This window comes from Amphiura filiformis, chromosome 18 (assembly GCF_039555335.1).
Source record: "Amphiura filiformis chromosome 18, Afil_fr2py, whole genome shotgun sequence".
Lineage (NCBI taxonomy): Eukaryota > Metazoa > Echinodermata > Ophiuroidea > Amphilepidida > Amphiuridae > Amphiura > Amphiura filiformis.
This window is the reverse complement of record NC_092645.1, coordinates 8158978-8183243: the sequence shown is the minus strand read 5'-3', so window position 1 is coordinate 8183243 and position 24266 is coordinate 8158978. Positions and strand designations below refer to the sequence as shown.

Sequence of the window (24266 nt, the reverse complement as noted above, 5' to 3'; positions counted from 1 at the left end):
TTGCTGGCAGAAAAGAACGGCACTTGTTTAGATTTACATTTTTGAGAGCGTATACAGCATAAACACAGAATAAGGGTTCTCATTGGTTTATTCAATCATCTCGCAATCATAACGACAGACTGGTGATCTGATTGGCCGTTTACTCGTCAAAGCATAAGAACACAAAGCCGCTCATATGTCTGTCACTCATTAACAGAGCGCTCACATTAATCAAAGCAATAGATGAGTTTACCTCAATGTTTATCAACAAAGGCAAGGGACTGGTGTATCGATATGCATGATTGAACCCCATGCAACCACTACACTGTTCAATAGAGTACCGAAGTGTGACGTCATGAAATTTTCTTTTTTGCATTTCAGCATTTTCATGACCATATTTCAGTAGAACATGATGAAAAACATTCACAGTCCAAATTTGGTGGGAACCGGATCATGAGGGCCCGAGCTAATATAGCCCCATTCAAATCAGTGCCTAGTTGATAACGGTTTGGAACCAGGCTAATTAACACCTCTTTCAATGGGGCTAATTAGGTATTCAGGTCGTATCTCGGCCCTCATGATCCGATCAATAGGGCAAATTTGACTGGATGTTTTTCATCATGTTCTACTGAAATATGGTCATGAAAAAAAAAAAAAAAAAAAAAAGTTTTTTGTGACGTCATCACTTTGGTACTCTATAGCCTTATTTTTTTAAATCTTTTATTTTATTTGCTTCGTTGATTTCATCACATTATATATTTACATAACTCATTTGTTCTCACTTTACTGATTACTACAATTACCACATAAGCTTTCTGATTCTTAGTTCAGAATGTAATAAACTGATCAAATGGGGATATCCCCGTAACGATATTTACTAATTGACAGTTTACAAACACTTATTATTTTATTGGCCTTATTGATGTGGTGGGATATCGAGTTTTAAAAACACAAGCCCTGAACAAAATGTGATGAGCGTGCATACTGCCAGGCAAAAAACAATGGAAATTGTGATGAGATAGGGGATAGAATGAAGTCCTGGGTTCGATTTTTGGTGGTGGCAACTTGTCGAAGCATTGACCGAGGGGAGTTGGAATACAATTAGCAACATTGGATTCTGACATAATTATTTCTTGAATAATAATATCTTAAATTATTTTTTGAAATCCTCAATTTTCAGAGCTGAAGTTCACGCCAGAGAAGAAGACTCATCCGTCAACGAATCACAGCTAGACCCACACTGCATTTCGCCCGTGTCGGTAGCCAGAAGGAAAAAACGCACCAAAACGAGACAGCGCACCAGCTCTAGAGAGGCAGCTGTGAAAGAGTTGGAGAGGGATGGAGTGAGGTTTCCAAGCAATCTAGACACACAGCATAATGTTAATACGGTACTAATGCAACAGGCAGGCAAGCTGAAAGCCAAGGATTTAAGAGATGGTAAGGTTTGATTGTTTGTTTGTTTGTTTGTTTGTTTAATTATGTGGTTTGTTTGCTTGCTTGTTTGGTGTGAGAGATGTAAAGAAACAAGATGACTAGAACATCGGGCAAAGAAGCTGAAAGATTTGAGAAATGGTAAGGTTCAATTTGTGTTTTGTTTGATTCTTTACTTGCTTGGTTGGTTGCTTTCTTGCTTGTGTGCTTCTTTTTGGTGAAAGATGTAAAGAAACAAATTGCCTTGAATATCAGGCAGAGAAGTTAAAAAGTTCAAGATTTGAGAGACGTTAAGTTTTGATTGTGTTTGCTTCCTCGCATGTTTACTGTGAGAGATGTGAGAAAACAAGATGCCTAGAACGTTGGGCAAAGAAGAAAGCTATATTTGAGAGAAAGTAAGATTTGACTGTGTGTTGCCTGTCTATGCTTACTTGCTTGTTAACCATGAGAGATGTAAATAAACATATGCCTAGAACATCAGGCAGAGAAGCTGAAAGCTAAAGATGTGAGAGATGGTAAGTCATTGTGTGTTGGTCTTTGTTTGTTTGTTTGTTTGTTTCCATGATTGTTTGCAACAAGATGCCTAAAGCATCAGTTGATAATGAACAAAGTCAACAAGAATGCACAATCAGAATTACGAATTTGGAAGAGGAACAAACAAAGTGGGCATTTTCAGATCATGTTCTACAAGTCAACTATGTCAACAATTATGATGATGCAAAGATTTGTGGTGGAGAAAGATATGGGAAGCAAGGAGGAGACGGTAACCTTGAACACGGCATTTATGTCCCGAGTCAACGTCACATACAAACTTAACAAAGAGACAATAACAATGAGAGTTGATCCGATATCATGTGATCAAGTTCTCTGACAAAATGGACAACATGTAGTTATTATATGTTCCAGCTACGGTGACACCTTGTGACGTCACGCTGGACTCATTCCATTCATAGTTATCATCATATCTGGAGTATTATGTGATCTTATTTAACATCCCTTGGTGTTTTTGTTTTTTTCATTTCAGCTGTTTTATCTAATGATGCAATACATAATACAAGACAGCTTAAGGTAAGAAACTCTGAACAATGGGCTATTCCATGCATGTGAAATCCATGATACCCCCCAAGGGTAGCGCTAAGTTGCTTTTTGGGGTCCCGGACCCACCAAAATAGAGTTCGGACCCCCTGTTTTTAAATTTTCTGCAAGTTCAGGGGTCCCTGCAGACCCCCAGATTTTCAATCTAGCGCTCTTGCAGACATACTATTTATGCTGCATTTGTGCAACTTGGACTCACCAAGCTCTACTCCGGACCCCCTACTTTTTAATTTTCTGCAAGTTCAGGGGTCCCTGCGGACACTGGAGTGTTTAGTTGTAGCACTACCCCTGATACCCCCTATGGAAGACATGACCTTGACATGACTCCACATAGGGAGTGTCAATTTCAAATGAAGTTACCTAAATGGGTGATTCCATTTGAAATTCACACTCCCTCTGTGGAAGATTAAGGACATGTCTTCCATAGGGGGTGTATGGATTTACACTTGAAAATCCCAATTCAGAAAGCTGTAATAGTGCTTTTTGTCTAATCTTGTAGGTAACGTCAACACGTTGAAGCAGTTGTTTCTTGTACATATGTTTAAGTGTAGGGCTTTGTGTGTACTCCAGCCAAAATTTTTGCCAAATTTTCACACTTTCAGTGATATTTTAGGGTCATTTTAGCCTCCAGAAAGAAATAATATTAATCTTATAATTTCCAAGTCTTACTGACATGTGTCTGAAGGACAACTTAAGCATATTTTCCCCTCTTTTGTGTGCACAAATCATGTCATCATGATATAGGAATACCTGTATTCAGGGCATAGGTCAATAAACTATTGATTGTGTGGTGCAGTTGTGGGGATTTCCTGGGCAATATTGCACAAGCCCAGGGCTCCAAAAAATGTCAATTTCCCGGAAGCAAGTTGAATTTCACACAATTTATATGCAAAAAAGACACAATTTCCCTCCAAATACCAGAATTTCCCAAATTACTCACTTTTTCGAGCCATGCACAAGCCCATTATTTGCAACATGCATAACTGTGAAAGCCTGACCAAAAATGGTCGGTCTAAGTGTATTATGTGTATAGCTCCAAGTCAATGCCTTGTTCAGAGCAAATAATGCATTCCCAGTTGTGATGTTAAATTTAGGCTAGACTGCAGCAACATAGCTGTTTCAAAGATCTGGCCCAAAAAAGGTCTACTCGCCCCTGCACAAAATAACTGCTGCGGGCCTGGATCCATGCTTATTTGCTTGCATATTTACCAATTGCTTAATAACAAATTATGGTTTTGATAATTCATCACTCATTACCAAATGTTTGTTTTATACCAACAGGAAGCGTTATTTGACCATGAGGTTAAGCAAGATGTACAGGCAGAAAGAAGAAACCAACTTAGATGGTAAGAAAAAGTCAAACCTGTCTTTTACAGAACGGAGTGCCCATCTCTCTTTCATTAGCAATTAGGCCAGACTCCATCGTGATATGTTGCTGTGTGTGCTCCTCCACAGCGAGTCTGTTAACTTCCCAGCATTTAAGAATGCTGGTACCCATTTATACACCTGGGTGGAGAAATCGAGATAAAGTGCCTTACTCAGGGCACAAGACGATGACGTCACCGGGGCTCACACCGGCACCCTTCCGATTATGAGTCAGAGCCTGTTCCGCTTGGCCACCATGCTCCCTAAAAAGAAACTTTGATGATTGTGATCCAGTCATATTTAGACAGTCATACATTCTATATCATCATAATTAGAACAGAATGATGCATAACATATCTGAAAATGACTTCACATTTTAGATCTACTTTTGATAAATTAACGTTGTGGCCGTGTGTCCTGAACTCGCCACCCTTAGCGTTACATAACCAATATTATGAATTTTTACACCATCCGGGTTTCTAATTAGATTATCTCGACAATCATCAACCCTAAACTAGCAAAAGTATACATTTTTGGAAAGCTAAAGGCATAAGCAATTCAAATATATACATTTCAACTCATTATACAGGGTGACTTGCAAGTTATACAGGGTGGAATAAAAAAGATTTTGATAAAAAAATGGGTCACTCAATGCATTGCTTATTACCAACTTACAGTAATAAACTGGAAGTAAACAACATTCATTTGGTTAGAGGATATAGAGAGCCAACTGACTTTGGGAGAAACCAAAATCACAGCTGTTTGGTAATCTAGGAATATAGGGTGTCCCAAAGTATGTTAGATTTTTTTTACAATTCAACATATTTTGAACCTAAACATTTCTCCCTAACCCATACAGAAAAAACATGTCCATATTTAGATTCCTCGTCAAATTTCCTTTCAGAAAATCTATACTTTGACTATGATAGGATAAGTAATTAAAATTTTACAGTAACTTTTAGATTTTGAAGACATCTGCATTACTTACTACAGTGTTTAATATGACAACGGGTAGTTTTGTATGGAAAAGTTTGTATTTTCTGGACTAAACCAATCATAAATTATTAAAAACAATTAGTAGAATTGTTTAGCAGTAAGGCCATGAGTGTTTTAGATGCTAAATAGAGTCCAAATCCAATTTACAGCCTTTACAGAAGCAGATTACGCACTAAAAATACCAATCCCATAGAGTTTGTGTGTACCACATCCCCACCACCACATCCCCCACCACCGCCACCCTACCCATTCTGAATTCTATGAAGCATAGTGTCAGTATTAAAAAGGTTCAAGTATTTCTTTTTACAGGGTTGAAAGTGCATTTTATTTAGCTATAAAATGAGACCACGAGCATGACAATACCTTCTTGCTTGACAGAGATATCATAATTTGTTTTGAGTAGACTTTGGCAAAATGTAACGTCGCCACCTTTTTTGGTGGCGAGCTCAAGACACACGACCTTGTACTAAAAAGCCTGATTTTTACGTGTTTACATCCAACTGCTAACTCCATTTTGTGCATGCGCATATAATCATAAACATCACTCAAAATGTTGTGTTTTTTCAAATTTGTAGAGATCACATTCACAAGTTCTAGTAAAACATAATTTTACATAAGTTGGTATTATTATACCAATTTTTCGCAATTTGTATGCAAAGTTAGAACTAAACTATTAACGGGTTGCACTTATGGCAGAAGCCGCTTCACATGCTGATATGGTGGTATGAACCCTCAACCTATTCCTTAGAAGTGTTGCAAATAAATACATATTTCACATTGGTTGTATCTTTTCCTTTTGCAGGCAAGTTCATCTTGGTCGTGATCAGATTTCATCCAATGCTAGGCACGAGATCTTGGAAGCTAGGAGGGAAGCTGTCAAAGAATACCATGTAAGTATTTTTTTGCAGTATTAATGTTTTTGTAATTTCAACTGTTCTGAGCCTTTTCACACTTTTTTTGGTATTCACAGTTTGATATAGTTTAAAGCCTATAAAATTATGTTCTCTGGCATTGAAATTCCACTGTTCTGAAATTGACCTTTTCAGTAATTCCCATAATTCCTTGCGGTTAGATCCCAGGTGTCGTCATTTTACTTCATGCCGACTTGCAATGCGCAGTAAAGATGTTAGCTAAATGGTATGACGTCATATGATGATATTATGTGATTTACCAAAAAGGTCAATTAACTAAGAGCTCGAAAATAAAACCCACAGGGTACCCCTGGGAATAGCCCAGTGCCTTTACTATACTTTTGATTTTTGAACTTAGTGCTACAATAAATGTGTTAATGATGTCCAATTTATTTATCCTTGACTTGATGAGATCATACTACAAAAGAACCCTTTTTTGTATGTATATGTTAAATGCACAATTCCATAGTCACATGATGTAAAGAAATCAATACAAGCCTCTGTGTGATTTCAAACTACAAAGGCAATTGCTAGGGAATACATTTTCTAAGCTGTACAATATTGTTTCAATATTTTTTAGCCCTTAAGGGTAGACGAGGAATTGTACATTTTACAAAAGTGTTTTTGTTTCAGCCCTCTTTACAACATAACTCAAGAACCACAGGTCCAACAAAAATGATACTTGAATTCTTCTACACAATCGCTATGAAATGATCAATGCAATTTTTGCCAAAGCTGGCTATCATTCACAAGATGCTGTGAACTACCAAATCGCAAAAGTTTAAAATAGTTGTTAACCTTAAAGCCATAATATACAATCTTTTAAAAGGAGTTTGGTAAATTTTTCAAACCAGATTTTTTGGCATATTTGTAATGTTTACACATGTAGGCCTACCAACTTATTGTATTCAGCCAAATTCATTGGTTTTTTTTTGAGCAAAAGAGGACATTGAGAGCTTTCAGAAACTGAAAACCCCATGTTGATATGACTTTTCTTTGTGAAGTTACGTCAATTTATCAATCGCTGAAAACAATATAAAACAAAAGAATTAAAATATCTCAAAATTAATATAAGCGACATCCGACTCATTTCCCTTGATCATGTCACATATTAAGGCTTTAAGAGGCAGTTACATGCTAGTTAAAAGAAAATATCAAGCTCTCCAGTTTATCTCTTTTCCATTTACTTTGCACAGTTCCAACGGGGAGACCCTCTGGCAGAAATCGAGTTCAACAGAGCGTGCACAGCATGCTCACAAAGGAGAACGCACAGATCGAAATCAAGCACACCCGCTGCACAAGCAAGGTTTGACACATATAGCAATGACCCATGGGGACTGAGGCATCGGGCAATGGGGCAATTCCAGCAGGCAACAATGAAGCTGATCATCAGGTCGAGAGCCGACAAGAAGATCAAGAAGTTACGGAAATTGGTGAAAGATTATAGGGAAGGAAGAGCGGGGAGGGATCAATTAGGTGAGTATTACATAAAATTTAAGTGGGTCAGAGGGAGCATGACTAGGAGTGTTTGCACTCAAATATTGAAACAAATAAAGCTGGTACACAAGAGGAATGGTGTGGGTTCTATAAAGGAGATCACAACTCAAATATTGAAACAATAAAGCTGGTACACAAGAGGAATGGTGTGGGTTCTATAAAGGAGATCACAACTCAAATATTGAAACAATAAAGCTGGTACACAAGAGGAATGGTGTGGGTTCTATAAAGGAGATCACAACTCAAATATTGAAACAAATAAAGCTGGTACACAAGAGGAATGGTGCAGGTTCTATAAAGGAGATCACAAGGCTTTGATGTCATTGATGTAATTTCTGCCCCATGTGCACGATTTTTCTTGGGAGAAGGAAAGCATTAAAATACACCCAAAGACCTATGGAAATATAATTATTTGCTTTATCGACTCATAACATCAATGTATTAATATTAAGAAGTACATTGCAGTTTTGTAGTTAAATATCTAGAACTGAACAAATATGGCTGCTGCCATCCCATTGGCCTTAGGGATGAAATCAAACCTCGACCGGCGGTTCCGTCCGGTTGCCATTGCTTAGAACAATAGCAACCGGACAGAACCGGCGGTCAACCGCTAGTCGAATTTTGATTTCATCCCTTAGGTAAAGCGTATACAAATCATTGCACTTATAATAAATAACAAAAATGTGACTTTTTACCACTTTTGTTGCCGTAAAAAAAAATGTTGGCCTTGAAACATAAGGACAATTTCCAAAAACAAACAGTATCAAAAAATAATAAGTTCCGGGAATGGAGTGTATAGCCCAGGGTTGTAGCTAGGCCAATTTCTATGCCAGGTGGCAAATTATTGTGACAGAGAGTACATAGCGTGTGGAGCTCTCGTGCTTACTGCCAGGGGTCCAGTGGCCCGCTTAAGGGGTATCACCCCCCCTAAAAAATTTTTGTTTGTTCTTCTTATGATGAAAAAAACAACACACAAGAGCACAATTTTGGCTATTGTGTTCTATAAGTGTTATGAAAAATTTTAAACAAAAAATGTTGTTGTTTTTTTAATTTTCTCCAAAATGTGTATTTTGACCCAAATTTGTGTATTCATTTAGATTTCTAGATTCCTTGACTAAAGTCAATTCCAAAAATGTATACTTGTACAAATGTGGTAGGTAGGGCTGAAGAGGATTGAGCTTAAATATTTAAAAGCTGTGTTTTAATTGGTCACTCAGATGAACATATCATGTAATTAACCAATCAGAAACCCTGTAAGAAGGGCATGGTGTTAATTATTATGTAATATGATTTCTACCCAGGTACATATGGTGAGAACCAGGAGTCAAGATACAAAGATCTTCCCTTGGATATATCTGCTGATAAAGTACTGCCCTATGCTTTCCCTACGTATACTGCACCAGACTTTCAAGATGACATGGTAAGCAGTTGACCCCATGAGACCTACCTGCCAATTGGCCAGAAAGAGGTTTTCATTATCAATTGGCCCAATCAGCAACATTGTTAGAATAATTTCACCACACAAAAAAATTGGGGTGAATTATTTGCAAAGCTCCATTCTGATTGGTGATTAAAGTGATGATATCATGTAATTGACCAATCAGAGACAATGTTAGATCGGCAGGTAGTGCTCAAGTGGTTAAGGCTCAAACAAAAGCAGAAATGTGGTATGTAACATTTGCCCTGCAGTTGTCATTGTTCTTTGCCCTACTGTATATTAATACACACCCTTTTATTTTGTTGATGATCTGTGCTTTGAAAACTTATAAGCATTTTGCTGGCAGAGTATATTCTGTTTTTTGTCAATTTTTCCTCCGAAGAGGTATAACATGTTGGCCAGAGGGTAAAATTAATAATGTGTGTCTCAATGCACCATAACACTCAAGAATCTAAAAAGTGAGGGCAGGGGATGCAGACTGAATGAGCGCAGATGTGATGATGATGTGAGTCAAATAGCCAATCAGAACCCCACTGCTGTGTTTTTGCTATAAACAACACCAAATTGCCAGACCGCTGAAGAACCTTGCTGAAAACTATAACTGCAGTGAACTATTGTTTTCATTAATAATTTGCAGGCTTTAGATGCTCTTGGAATTGTACCAAGCAAACCTCAAGAAGTCTTTGTGAAACGACAAGTTCCATTATTTAACCTCAAGGTAAGATCACATTAGGCTATTCCAGTTGATATCTATACACCCCCTGTGGAAGACATTACCTTAATATCCCACACAGGGAGTGTGAATTTCAAATGAGGCTACTGAGTGGATGACTCCACTCCTTGTATGGGAGGTCCTCATTGTCATGTGCAAGTGCTCAATATCAATGTATAAGCACATGTTTGCTGTCAAGCAAGGACCGTGTACACAGTTATCCAAGTGCAGACTGTGCATGGGTTTTCAATCGCTATACCAAGGATATTTTCCACCGTCTTGCATGCTTAATATTCGTAAACACGATAGTACATGGCAATTGTTGACGTGCCTAGTATTATCCAATAGGGGACTTATCATCAAATAGTGCAATTTTAAGGTACTTCTATTCTGTTGCATAAGTTTGGAACCATGGACCGTCCACGGTTCTTATGCATCCCATGTTTGGAAGTGTATTTCAATAATTATGAACATCCACAATTGACGGCAAACATATACATCTCACGTTTGCAGGTAATTGCAAACACACACATACACACAATTAAAAAACAGATTATCAAGATTAACACAAACATAGTTTGTTCAGCTTACATAACATTGTGTACTGATATGGAACGCATTGTTGGCTACTGTTGCTTACTCGTTGCAGGTACCCCAGCAATATAAACTGATGAGTTACAGTCTTCAAAATGTCCAAGATGCTTCAGGTGGCTATGTTCCTCCAAAGCTCATCAGGCCGCTCAGAACGGGAGCCGAGGTAAGATCAGGAAAATAGTTATGTTATCACCTTGTGCCATTTTGAAATTTGAAGGGTGCAGACAACATTTCACATCTTTATCTACATTGAAATAAAACAAATGGAGACAGGAAACAGTATACTTTAGCAAATTTTCGGTACCAAGCGTACCTATCAGGCTTTATCTACACTATAATGCAAAATTTTGGCAAGAAAAGAAGTTTACAGTCATGTAATCCTATGAAAGATGCCCCCATGGAGAGTAATATATATTTTACAGTAGTATCTAGAGTTAGTGAAGATTAAAATTTATCCATGTAAATTCTGTTCTGTCTGTCATCAAAGTAACAGGTGAAAGTCAGTTATTCTGTGGCGAACTGGCCAAGCAGGGCTTCCTGTTTAGTTGGAAAAATAAAGTTTCACCGTGTGGATTAAGTATCAAAATATGCAGAACAAATTTCTCCACCTATTGACTACTTTAATTGGTATTTAGTGGCTTTGAGATATTGCTTTTGTTTTAAGGGATGGGGTATGAACGTTTGGACAGTATTTACTGTGGGATATTACAGCACATCAGACATATCGAATTGCATTCTGAATACGAAGAATGTCCTTCTGATATCAAAATAATTTTGATTTTTGAAATTCGCAATGTAATACACATTTTATGGCAAATGATTAAAATTTGATTTTTTTTTATATTTAACAGCACTCGAAGTAAACTTTAAATCTGATGATTTATACTTAAAGTAGGTGGGATGAAAAGCAGACAATCAATTGAAAATTTTGACCTTTCTTATTGAAGATATGGATTTTTTTCCCAAAAAAAAAAAAAAAAAAAAATAGGTCTTTTGGGGAAAAAATCCATATCTTCAGTATGAAAGGTCAAAATTTTCAATTGATGGTCGGCTTTTCCTCCCAGCTACATACACTTTAAGAATATATCATTAGATTTATATAATTTACTTCGAGGACTGTTATATATCAAAAATGTGAAAAATATCAAATTTTAATAATTTGTCATAAAATTTGTATTATATCGTGAATTTCAAAAATGAAAATTATTTGATATCAGAAAGACATTCTTCGTATTCAGAATGCAATTCGATATGTATGATGTTCTCTCATGTCCCATAATAAATACTGTCGAAACGCTCATTCACAGTACATCTCATACCACCAATTTGAGGTCATGCACCAAACCCAATAGGAGTGTGGAGGGTGTAAATCATGTTACAAACACTGTTGTAGTGGATTCCTCTTTGGTACATGGGAACTCTCTATTCCTTGCCATCCTTGGGTGGAGAGGGAAATTGATTGCCCAGTTCCCCTCTAAACCTTTGCATACAATTTTTACGCTACATTTTAGGATGAGATGATCAACATGCCATTACCAGAGCCAGCATGGAGTAAGACGGCCGATGAAAACAACAAAGAACAAATAGATGCAGCAGACACTGCCGAGTCACTGCAGACAAGAGACACAACATTGCTGGAACCACCTGCTACGCTCTTCAAACCTATAGAGTATCCATCATTGCACATATTTGTAAGTATACTCTGTTCAATGTATCTAAACAAGGAAGCAAAAACCATTAATTGCTCACTAAGGCACCAGAAACAAATTTGTTTGATCTTTGCATCGACCGTTGATGCTGTTTTGATGCTTGTTCATCAACTAATTAATCAGAATTAATGCTAACATTTTATTGGTCAATATTGCTACAGGCAGAAAATTACTATATTATCAAAATTAACAATATTAGTAAATTAATTGATTTCATAAATAATAAGGATCGACCAAGCATCGATTCGATGGTCGATTGAAAGATCAAACTAATTTGTTTCTGGTACCTAATCCCTTTTGGTCAGATTCTCAGCTTGAGTAGTGTTTGGCACATTTTTATGATACATGAAATGTTCTGCACAGTTAACTGTTACCTTGTATGTCAAAGGGTATCTGTTAATTGTTCAGTACCTCCATGGGGATGTTTGGAGATTTGTGATTAGGCAGACACAACTGGATTCGCACCTCTTGATATAAAAGGCAAAATTGTATGACTGTTTAGCTAGCCTAACCTGAGTGCGTTGTTTTGGTACCGGGGGATATCAAATGCAATAACCCATTGTATGCAGTGTTTGTACACACTTTCGTGGTAAATCAGTTTATGAAAAGGAAGCTGTTTTAATTTTAAAACTGGACAGTTACAATTAGTCTAAAAAAAGATTTTGTACCCAATTTGTTTACCTTCGATATAACTGAGCAAAAGTAGTTTTAAAACTTTCAACGGAAACTAAGAGAGCGCACCACCAATGATTGCGCCATTGGATTACACAGGGAAATACGCACGTTTGGATGGCGTTTTGTCACTGCAAAAACGTAATATGGATAAAAAGTTTGGTATCAAATTAAAGCTTATCACGTGTAGAATATTTTTCTTTTAACAGAATATATTGGTGACCATCTACTTTTTTTTGCTATTTGGCATAAAGAAAAAAGCGTGCAAATTTAACCCTAAAAAATCACTCAATTTTTGAAACCGGACATTGTCCAAATTCGCGCCAAAACTCCATCTCTGAAATAAAACAATTGGACTTTTTCTCATATTTTGTCATGTAGACACTTGTCGGAAGCAAATGAGCTAAAAATGGGCAAATTTTGACTATACGTTTTGAAAATAAAGCCGCAACAAGCTCAAATAAGCGGTGGACTATTTTAACCGAATTTCACTGGTACATAAATCGTGGAGTGATTTGGTGGTGCGCCCTCTTATAAACGTCAATAGTTATCAAAATCCAATTTTTTACATTTTTAAGTAAACTAGAGACAGTTTCTAGTCATTTCCCAAGATTTCATCCCTCTCGACTTTCCGTTCGGAAGAAATGGTGCTCTAAATATCAGTTTCGAATCACCAAAAGACCCAAATTTTAACGTGTTTATCAACATGCAGAAGTTTGAAGAGGTTGGACATAAAATTGAATGTTTTATGCAAAAAGATACTCTTTAATTTTAATTTTTTTAATTGTGAAAAGTACTTTATGTGTGTACAAATATTTTTAATACCTTAAATATAGGCCTATTTACATAATTGAGTCAAATTACCCCCCCTCTCGTTCTCTGTCTTCAAACTAGGCCTACTGATTTTGGCATTTTAAGCAAAAATACAAGTTTTATAAGTTATTCTGATTTGGTATAAATCTATAGCAAAAGCGCTCATATAAGTAGATTTTTGATGCTTTTCTTAACGTCAGAGACCTGTATTTTGGATAAATAAAAAAACATTATTGCTAAAACTAATCACAAATGTTATTTCAAGCATTTGCGAATGAAATAAAATGATTTATTAAGACTTCTGCCCTTATTCCATGTTTTTTGTAAAATGCGCGTACATAGCAACACACTTTAAAAGCCGCTTATAAGAGAGCGCACCACCAATGATTGCGCCATTGGATTACACAGGAAATACGACGTTTGGATGGCGTTTTGTCACTGCAAAACGTAATATGGATAAAAAGTTTGGTATCAAATTAAAGCTTATCACGTGTAGAATATTTTTCTTTTAACAGAATATATTGGTGACCATCTACTTTTTTTGCTATTTGGACGCAAAAAAAAAAGGTGCAAATTTAAAAATAAAAAATCACTCAATTTTTGAAACCGGACATTGTCCAAATTAGCCAAAACTCCATCTCTGAAATAAAACAATTGGACTTTTTCTCATATTTTGTCATGTAGACACTTGTCGGAAGCAAATGAGCTAAAATGGGCAAATTTTGACTATACGTTTTGAAAATAAAGCGCAACAAGCTCAAATAAGCGGTGGACTATTTTAACCGAATTTCACTGGTACATAAATCGTGGAGTGATTTGGTGGTGCGCCCTCCTAATGAAGGAAAATTTTCATTTTACCTTGCTAATATTTTCGGCAACGATCTGTTGCCATCCTCAGGCAGTTGTGACTGGCTGATACTGAGTTTGGCTTCAGTGAACACATTACCACACTTGTATCTGAATCTGCCAATGTCTTTGGCCCCGACCTTCTTAATAGTAACAGTGCAGATTTGTTCCTCCTTGATGACATTGTATCTGTACACCTGGTAGCCATCTTTGAACCTTTTGACTTGACCAGCCTTTTAAGAGCTTAGCTTGGACTCATGTGTACTTAAAATAACTGCAGCCTGTGGAGACATACCACCAGATATGCCTGAATTTGATTTTTTGAGTTGAAAAATTCTTTCACATAATACTGTTGCTGTTCTTTGTTTGTTTGTTTCAGAACCCAGCACCAGGTCTTCAAGTGTTCATGCCGCCAATGCCATACGCTGAGACGGATCCTGATTTCCATTTATGTCCACTGCCAAGATATAGTCATAGAGACAGCAATAAAAACAGTGTGGGTTTGATATCAAAGAAGTTCTTAGACAGAGAAGTAAGTTACAGATTCATCTGTAATACGGGTTGGATTGGGTATTTTATTATATTGGTGCTTATCAGTTATAATCAGACCATTTGCGCTATTTTTCTATACCTGTATTTATCATAATTAATCAATAAGGGAGACACAGTCAGAACGTTTTACACAGGGATCATCTTTAGATGCAGGAGGAAACTGGAGAACCATGGGATAAAATTTGGAGTTGTACCGGGGCCACTAAAGGGGACAAAATTCCTAATTGTTCCACTGACTCGCTACTTAAATGACTTCACTGGGACAAATATGTGCAAAGTGCACCGAAATTTGCAATTTAACTGCTATAAATGGGTCAAATGAGTACAATTATTGTAGTCTAAAACAGAGGAAGGTGCTCATTACAGCTTTTGCTCAATTTGTGCTCATATTTTGAACCAATGTGGGCACCTTCCTCCCTGTCCCCAGTCAATACTCCTTTGGAGTAATTGACTGGAAACCAAGTGTACATAAAAGGCACCCGGGAACAGCCAGATTTGAACCTGGGACCTCAATGGTGCTAAGCGAATATAGGACTTCCACACTAATCCATTAATAATAGAAAGATAAATGAAAATAAGATAGATCAAATAAATTTGAAATCAAGACTTTAAGCTGAATTCAGAATTGATCATTTCAATTGTATTTCTCTTTTTGATTGCTTTTTAGTAGCATGTGGGTAGTGCATCGTGTCGATATTGGTATCGCAGCCATGTTTTATTGCCTCACATAACACGGCCAAGAAGCAACAAAATTTCATGGATGATTTGCTATATTTAAGTACGTATGTTATTTTTGTCTTTATAGGATGTGATTAGAGGAGTAATGCAGTGGAAGAAGTTCCCATCACAAGGCCTCATATCTTTGGCTAACACACCCACACTCACAAATGTATGGGTGCCAAGGTGGTAAGTACCTACCTACAGACTTGTTCAGACGGTCTCAAATACAGTCAACATTTATTACATTCAAAAGATTTTACATGCAAGATATACTACTTGCAAAAGTAGGCCCATGTGAACAAGACTTACAAGTAACTTGCATGTAATTATGACCGTATGTTGACCATAATAGGACTGGATGATTCAATCCTATTGTAATTGTGCTTAACCATGGCATAATTTACCAGTGAATGACTCGCTTACTTGTGAGTTGGCTTACAAGCAAGTCCCGTGTGGACACACACTTGCAAGTAGTGTAATTTAATTTGCTGGGTCGAAAGTACCGTAACCACTCGGGTATAAGCCCACTCCCCTAGATGGCAGATTTTACTTCAAAAATGGGGGTGGGCTTATAACCGAGGAGGGGCTAGTACTTGAATTTAGAAATAAGGAAAAATCATCCCCATTTGTATAATGCCCAATGTACAAGTAATTTCTATCATCTATGTCAGAGAAAAGCATTGATTTGATTTGATTTGATTTAAGAACTTGGCCAAAATTTAGTACTGGGCTTATAGCCGAGTGCACCCATGTTCCCATAATGTCTTGAAAAATAGGGGGTGGGCTTATACCTGAAGGTGGGCTTATACCGGTGGTTACGGTAAGTACTTTCAAAAGTAGGCTATCGTCTAAACACACATTAATGTCTTCAATACATTAATTTTTAGGCTTGTCATACGCTTGTAAGCTTGCAAAACAAATTACAAAATGTGTGGCAAGGTATAAATACACAATTTGTTTCAGTGCTGGGATTACTAACATTTGGCCTATCCAAAATGTATAGGCAGCCTTATCAAAAAGGCAGATCATTTGAAGAAGGTTTGTCTCAGAGTCGTACCAATATGAGTTGATACAAAATTGGGAAATGATGACTGAAGAATGAACCAAATTCCAGTTTACCCGAAGAAAACAAAGCATTTGACATTGTTTTGGATCTCATGTGTTTTGTACTTTACCAAACAGTTTACCAAACCAGCTTTTTTGTTAAAATCATTTCCCACTTATAACACAGTCTGATGTTTTGGAGATTTACACACATTTAAACCCCATTGGCCTCTAAAAACTATTTTGATTGGTTACAAAGAGGCCTATATCAGCCAAGCAGAGGCACTGCAAGAAATGCAGTAGTGCCCGTAGGAGTTTGCATTCGTTAATTTCATGTATTGTGTCCAAGAATTAAATATAGAAACAGTGGTATATCAGGGGCTGCCAAAAACAAACCAAAAAAGGGGGGGGGGAGAAAAAGTTTCAAAGGGAATAAGAGACCTCAGTTTAAAATAATTGTTTAATTCAATAAAATGTATTTACAAATTTTATTAATAAATGTTTGTTACTTGACAGGACTGACCCCTTCAATGCTGCTCTTCTACCATGTGACTTTCCTCCCTTGTTAGACGGTCTACCAGAAGAGGACAAACAGAATGTGGCTGCAGTTAACTCGTAAGTACAAAATTAAGGTTTTGGGGGGATTTTTGATCAAATTTTCAGTAAACCATGTGAAAAGCAATACATGTACACCAATCCCATCTTAAGTTTTTAAATATTACACTCGCAGCTCAGCAGATGTTATGTTCAGTAAGGTATTTGATAAAGTGTAACAAAAATGTCATTTTGTGGTCACAAGTTTCGAACCACCTGACCTAGAGAACTGAGACTGCAGTGCTCAGCTTCCTGACTGATTTTGTGGAAACGAGATAAGGCATTTACAATTTTTGCTGTTCAGAAGTCAAAGTAAAGGGCATGAAATGATGAAAGCAGATGAGGGTGATACTACAGGTTGTTCCATGGTCATTCCTCTGGGTCTGTCATTGGGTGTAATAGCCTACATTAAGAGCAGTTATGTAAACCTTAGGTTCTTGTACGACTCAATATATTTTAATTTTGTTTCTTATCGTTACATAGTGATGACGAGGAGGAAGAAGAAACCAATAAGTTGGCAGAGGCAGCCGATTCCCTGGCATTAACTCCCGACATGGTCAATGCCGAGTTCCATCGAATTGAAGACTCACATACACAGGTGGATGATGAAGAAAGGTAAGATGGTAGCAACGATGTGATCAGACCTTGGATGCAATGGTATCACATCACAGTTTGCACTTCCATAATTCAGGCATGAAAATTGTCAGCGTTTTAGCCGATTTCAGCATTTTTTGTTATTGTTTTCAGCCTATTTCTGAATCAAATTCATAGAAAATGGTAAAAAACATGGTTTTCAGTGGGTTTTTTTCCAAAACCAGTTTTCATGCCTGATAATTTGTCTGTTGCTTAACAATTTTGTGGTCTGCAAATTGCGATACAGCTTTGCAAATAATAAGCATTCTATTGCACCTCATACGCTTATTGTGAAATGACATTGCACCGGAACTTCAAAAGTAGGGTGCAATATGATGACACAAGTTAGGAAAGTATGGTATCGCAGTTTGCATCACATAATATGCCTGTTTCTTTACAACTTTGTGGGCTGCAAATTGCGATACAGCTTTGTAAATAATAAGCATTCTATTGCACCTCATACGCTTATTGTGAAATGACATTGCACCGGAACTTCAAAAGTAGGGTGCAATATGACGACACAAGTTTGATAAGTAATTTTGAGGCCTGCATATGACATGGAAACTTGCTGTGTTCACCAATGTTTCCACCATGTTGTGCTCTTGGGCAAGGCACTTTACCTCTCTCCACCCAGGGTTGAAATGGGGAGCTGTTATGAATATTGTCCATGGAGAGTCGCCCAAAGGTATGAGCATGCCTTGGGCATTGTATGGCAGCTGATATAATCTAATGACAGCGGAATAAATGTAAAGCGTTTTCGTATTATGTGCACATGTGAATACCAACATTAATTTGAACATTTTGTTATCATTCTCTTTTCATTTACAGTGATGAATTTCCCCATGGCAGCAAACTTCCAACACACAATAATTCAGTCTCTGCAACAGGCCCGGTACCAAGGTAAGTGATTATTATTGGGTACCAACCAAATGTGGTGTGATCAAGGGAAATGAGGCAGAAGTCCGAAATTCTAGTTTGCAAACATGGGTATACAATTTTGCTGTAAACCTTTGATGAGAGCATACTTCCGCGATGTTAACAAGGCGCTTTTTAAGCATAGTATATGCTTTCCATTAATTCCGCTGTCATACTCTTTGTGAGTTGTGCCTCGAGTTGCCACATCATGGAAGTACGTTCTCATCAAAGGTTTCCAGCAATTTACTATAGAAATGTTTCAGTATGTAACCCCTTTGTTTTGGAATTTTTAGGCTATTATACCGTAAGAAATTCTCCTCTAGGCACATGGCAGTTTGAAGAAGAGATGGAAATTACAAAGCACCAGCCCCTGAACATCCTAACAGTATTTACAGATATGTGTGTTAAAGAGTTAAACCTATTAAGGGTAGACGAAGTGTTGTTGGTCGAAGCAACCAGAAAAATCGATTTTCATTCTCTAGATCAATAAATTATTGACAAATAACACATTGATGTTTTGCAAAAGCAAACTTGCTTAATTTATTGTTGTTAATGAGTTATGTACATTTTACAAAAGTGTTGTTGTTTCAGCCCTCTTTACAACATAACTCAAGAACCACAGGATCTACAAAATTATTTATGTGATATTTGAATTCTTCTACACGCTCGCAAGGAAATGAGCAATGCAATTTTTGCCAAATCTCATTACCATTCGCAAGATGTTGTGAACTACCAAATCGCAACACTTTAAAATTGTGTATTACCTTAATATACTTCACAAGCAAGCTTTTGTCACATGATCAAACATTGCAAATCCTTGTTCTCAAAACTCCCATATGCGCCTATTGGCGAATTTCTACGGTATTATATGCTGTTTTCACGATTAAGATCTTTCATGCATTCAAACACTTCAGTGGGCCTTGTCAACAAGAAAATCTGGGACCTAACAACAGGAGATACAAAATCTCTTGCAAAAATATTGAAATACAGTACGAAAGATTCTGAAGCTTAATCAAGGTCACAAAAAGCATTGCAATATGATCAGGGATGTGAGAGACCAGATATTTATCTGTTTCCAGATATTTTTTTCAACTTACAGATATTTTTCTACACTTGTTGTGTACAAAAGTATGTATGGTTGAAATAATTTCAGATTTTTTTATGCTAAAAACAGATATTTTTTCAAAGACACACTCTCAGGTCTGAATATGTGTACATCCATATCAAAACGATACACTTGTCGGCTGCTACATGTGTTTCATTTCACATGATAGCTATGAATGAATACCAGACTCATCTCAAGTGGAGGTCACTTTAAATCATCCCAAGTCAGAAAACATTCCTTGTAACCATGTGATGAGCCTGGTATTCATTCCTAGCTATTATGTGAAATGAGAAATATGTAGCAGCCGACAAGTGCATCGTTTTGATATGGATGTACACATATGTGACATGATCAAGGGGAATGAGTCACATGTCGACCCTGGTCGAAAATGAGTTTTTCACATGTTTCTAAAGAGGACATTTAGAGCTTTCAGATACTGAAAACCCCATGTTGATACAACTTTTCTTTGCAAAGTTACATCAATTTATCAATCGCTGAAAACAATGTAAAGCAAAAGAATTTTAACACTTTCTTTGTTAATATCTCAAAATCAATATTAGCGACATCCGACTCATTTCCCTTGATCGTGTCACATATGATACACTACTAGTGTATCTATATGATGCTTTCCTGCTCTCTAATCAAAAGTACACTCCTCTTGTGCATGTTTGCTCAAAAAGTACGACCTTCTCTTCTAAAAATATCTGTAGCGGTTTTTGTATGCCAGGTTGAAGGTATTGATATGGCCAAAACAGGGACGTAAATCTTCAGGAAATTTCCAGATTTCAGGAAATTTTGCCTTGTTTTTCCTTGTAGAAAGTATAGTGAAATACACATTTTCATGAAATGTTAAAGCAGTTTCAGGAAATTATGTCAGTGCTTGCTTTCGTCCTTGGGCCAAAATGTGCAATCTGTTTTGCTCCAATATGGTGTGCATCTTATTTTGCCATAATATGGCATATCTAATTTTTTTTTTTATTCTTGTCATTTTTCACCGACAGGGAGAAACGTGAGCAAGAACTGGAGGTGTTCCTGAAAAAGCGATACAACAGACTTGGAGAAAAGGTACAAGCGCATGTCACTCACATGAACAACCTCACTTCGCTGCAGGATTTACAGCTGAAATAAACGGCGAGCGAGATATTTAGTATTATTTTTCTAAAACTACGAGAATTTTATGCAAACAATGTGAATAAGAAATATTCTTGTGAAGTGATTTCATATTAAATCTATTTATTAATGATGCTCGTCAGAATTGGCGCTCTTGACGAAATTGCAAAACTTAGTTGCTTAGATATAACTCTTATGGCGCTTCTTCAATTTATGTGCCAATTAGTGTCAGCTAGCCTGCTATTAGTTTTGTGGCTATCCTAAACCCCATGGGCACTATTATCTTCCTTATAAGTGCTCCTGATTGGTTAATTACATGGTGCACTCATCTGCGTAACCAATCAAATTAGAGCTTTTAGATATTCTAGCAAGGTTAAGCATAATCTCCTTCAGCCCTGCTAACTATTCTTATCATATCTCTGATTGGCTCAGTAATCCTCTTTCTAACCAATCAAAAGAGTTCTTAGAGTAGTGCTCATGGGGTTAACTTTGTCATCCAAAGATTTTGTAGGTTTGTTACATTGATAAGGAATATATCTGTAAGAGGAAGTTTGTTTCATTGAAATGGAATTTCTCAGTAAGAAATTGAACTGCAATACTAAGCAAAATAATGGGTTCTACTAATTTGGCTACGATGTCCTAAGGTTATAGGAAGCGCTGGAGGAAAACACGATTTTTAGAAGGCGAAAAAAGTACCTCAATTTTCCAAAAAACATGATTTCCCGAAAACAAAAAAAAAAAAAAAGGTTGATGACTAAATTGCTTTTTATTCAAGGTTGGAAACCAGAGAAATACTGCTACTAAAAATGTGGTTTTTTTTTCCAAAGCTGGGTAAAGTTGTGTGCTTTAATTACTTTCGCTTTTATTGAACAACTATCAATTCATACTAATTTAATGTCTCTGGCTGTTCAAAGAAGCAACAGTAATTAAAACATGGCTGTATTTCTCCATTTTCCAACCTTCAATAACAAGTAATGTAGGGTCTATAACTTTTTTTATGCCTCCACCGGAGGTATTATGTTTCCTGGTTGTCCGTCCGTCCGTCCATCTGTCCGTCCGTCCATCTGTCCGTCCGTCCGTCCGTCCGAAAGCTATGGGTGCAATATCTTGTAACTGGTAAGATGTACAGTGATGCAATTTGGTGGGGGGATGGTCGTTGGCGGTCTTCAAATTCCAGTAGGTTTGGTTAGTGGGTCAAGGTCACCCAAGGTCATCTAGGGGTCATCTGAGGTCAAATTAGCATAAACCGTTGTATGGGCATGAACCTTGGTGTACAGTGATGCAATTTGGTGGAGGGATGGTCGTTGGCGGTCTTCAAATTCCAGTAGGTTTGGTTAGTGGGTCAAGGTCACCCAAGGTCATCTAGGGGTCATCTGAGGTCAAATTAGCAAAAACCGTCGTATGGGCATGAACCTTGGTGTACAGTGATGCAATTTGGTGGAGGGATGGTCGTTGGCGGTCTTCAAATTCCAGTAGGTTTGGTTAGTGGGTCAAGGTCACCCAAGGTCATCTAGGGGTCATCTTAGGTCAAATTAGCAAAACCGTCGTATGGGCATTAACCTTGGTGGGTACTGTAAACATTTAGAATCAAATTTTTTGAAGGTCATTTTGGGGTCATCTGGGGTCACACAGAGGTCATCTGAGGTCAAATAACTTAAAACTGTTGTATGGGCATGAAACTTGGTGGGTACAGTCAACATTTAGAGTCAAATTCTTGGACGGTCATTTTGGGGTCATCCGGGGTCACCCAGGGGTCATCTGAGGTCAAATAATTTAAAACTGTCGTATGGGCATGAAACTTGGTGGGTACAGTCAACATTTAGAGTTAAATTCTTGGAAGGTCATTTTGGGGTCATCTGAGGTCAAATAACTTAAAACTGTCGTATGGGCATGAAACTTGGTGGATACAGTCAACATTTAAAGTTAAATTTTTGGATGGACATTTTGGGGTCATCTGGGTTCACACAGGGGTCATCTGAGGTCAAATTAATAAAAACCGTCATATGGGCATGACACTTGGTTGGGTACATTCAACATGATACGCCTCAAGGTGGAGGCATTGTGGCCGACGCTTATGCCGAGAACCGCAAGCCGAGAACCGCTCTAGTTTTATAATATTTTTTGGAAAAAAAACACACAATTGCACCCAAAAACGTGATCATGTTTTCCTGCGGTGCTAAGGTTATAGAGAGGAAAGCAGGAATTGGAAATCAAACATAATAATGAATAGCTGCTCTAGGAGACTATAGAGAGGAAAACAGGAATAGCAAATGGAAGATAGTACATACTCAATAGCTGCCTTAAGAGGTTTGTAAGCTAGTTACGGCATAGGGGTCAAATTCTCGTACAGTATCGTAAGTTTTATCTTAGACAAGCTGTGTCACTCTCCATGTACAGTCAGTCTACTCTGAAGTACAAAGTACAGACGCGGACGCACACATTGTGCCAACTTTGAAGGCACGCATGCCTGTAGCAGAGACGCAGCACTACGCACTGTTAACGCGCTGTATACGCGCGTGTTGTCACTTTGTACTTCAGAGTGGACAAATTGTACTACTGCGAAGCTGTGTTGCTGTTGTGTGGAACTATACCGTTTTCCTGTGACCAATGCCACTCGGCAGATGGAAATATTTCAAAAAGGCTAAGATAGCTTTTGAGGTGGCGTAGATTTATATGGATTTAAGAGCATCATCAGTCCAACTAACCCTCTGGGTGGTACAATAGCAAAGTAGACGCATACAGGGAGAATGATCCAACCCATATAAGATATAACTTGCTATACTGTCATGAGAAATTGGCCCCAGCAGCAGAAATTGCGAACATATGTCGTGTTCAGGGAGTGTGCACAAATTGCAGTAAATGTTGGTCATGTTCAGGGAGAGTGCACAGATTGCAGGCGACATCAGTCATGTTCAGGGAGGGCACAAATTGCAGAAGACGTTGGTCATGCTCAGGGAGAGGGCACAAATTTGCAAATGACGTTGGTCATGTTAATGAAGAGAGCACAAAATGCAAATGACGTTGGTCATGTTCAGTGAAAGTGCACAAATTGCAGAAGATGTTGGTCATGTTCAGTGAAAGTGCACAAATTGCAGAAGACGTTGGCCATGTTCAGGGAGAGTGCACAAATTGCAGACGATATTGGCCATGTTCAGGGAGAGTGCACAAATTGCAAACAACGTTGGTCATGTTCAGTGAGAGTGCACAAATTGCAAACGACATTGGTCATGTTCAGAGAGAGTGCACAAATTGCAAACGACATGGTCATGTTCAGAGAGAGTGCACAAATTGCAAACGACATTGGTCATGTTCAGAGAGAGTGCACAAATTGCAAACGACATTGGTCATGTTCAGTGAGAGTGCACAAATTGCAAAGGACGTTGGTCATGTTCAGTGAGCGTCATGTTAGCCATACATCTGGCTGTTCAGTAGAAACCGCAGAGTGTTACTATTTGGTGAAATCTGTGACGGTATATCCAATACTGATTGATCCTCTATTTTAAGGAAGCTTATGTTATCTAGGCATGCTTTAACG

General features: G+C 37.6%; 1 protein-coding gene across 1 annotated transcript in view; it reads left to right on the top strand.

Annotated features, from left to right (window-relative positions):
* The window catches only part of LOC140139816 (cilia- and flagella-associated protein 221-like), a 37445-nt gene extending 15719 nt beyond the window's left edge, over window positions 1–21726 (top strand). The window contains exons 7-21 of the mRNA XM_072161552.1: window positions 1160–1416; window positions 2435–2478; window positions 3787–3851; window positions 5669–5756; window positions 6974–7253; window positions 8576–8694; window positions 9350–9430; window positions 10074–10181; window positions 11530–11709; window positions 14438–14590; window positions 15416–15516; window positions 16891–16989; window positions 17452–17583; window positions 18430–18501; window positions 20623–21726. Coding sequence (XP_072017653.1) covers window positions 1160–1416; window positions 2435–2478; window positions 3787–3851; window positions 5669–5756; window positions 6974–7253; window positions 8576–8694; window positions 9350–9430; window positions 10074–10181; window positions 11530–11709; window positions 14438–14590; window positions 15416–15516; window positions 16891–16989; window positions 17452–17583; window positions 18430–18501; window positions 20623–20749 — 1906 coding nt within the window. The 3' untranslated portion in view covers window positions 20750–21726. The remainder of the gene's footprint in view (window positions 1–1159; window positions 1417–2434; window positions 2479–3786; window positions 3852–5668; window positions 5757–6973; window positions 7254–8575; window positions 8695–9349; window positions 9431–10073; window positions 10182–11529; window positions 11710–14437; window positions 14591–15415; window positions 15517–16890; window positions 16990–17451; window positions 17584–18429; window positions 18502–20622) is intronic.
* The last annotated feature ends 2540 nt before the right edge of the window (window positions 21727–24266 follow it).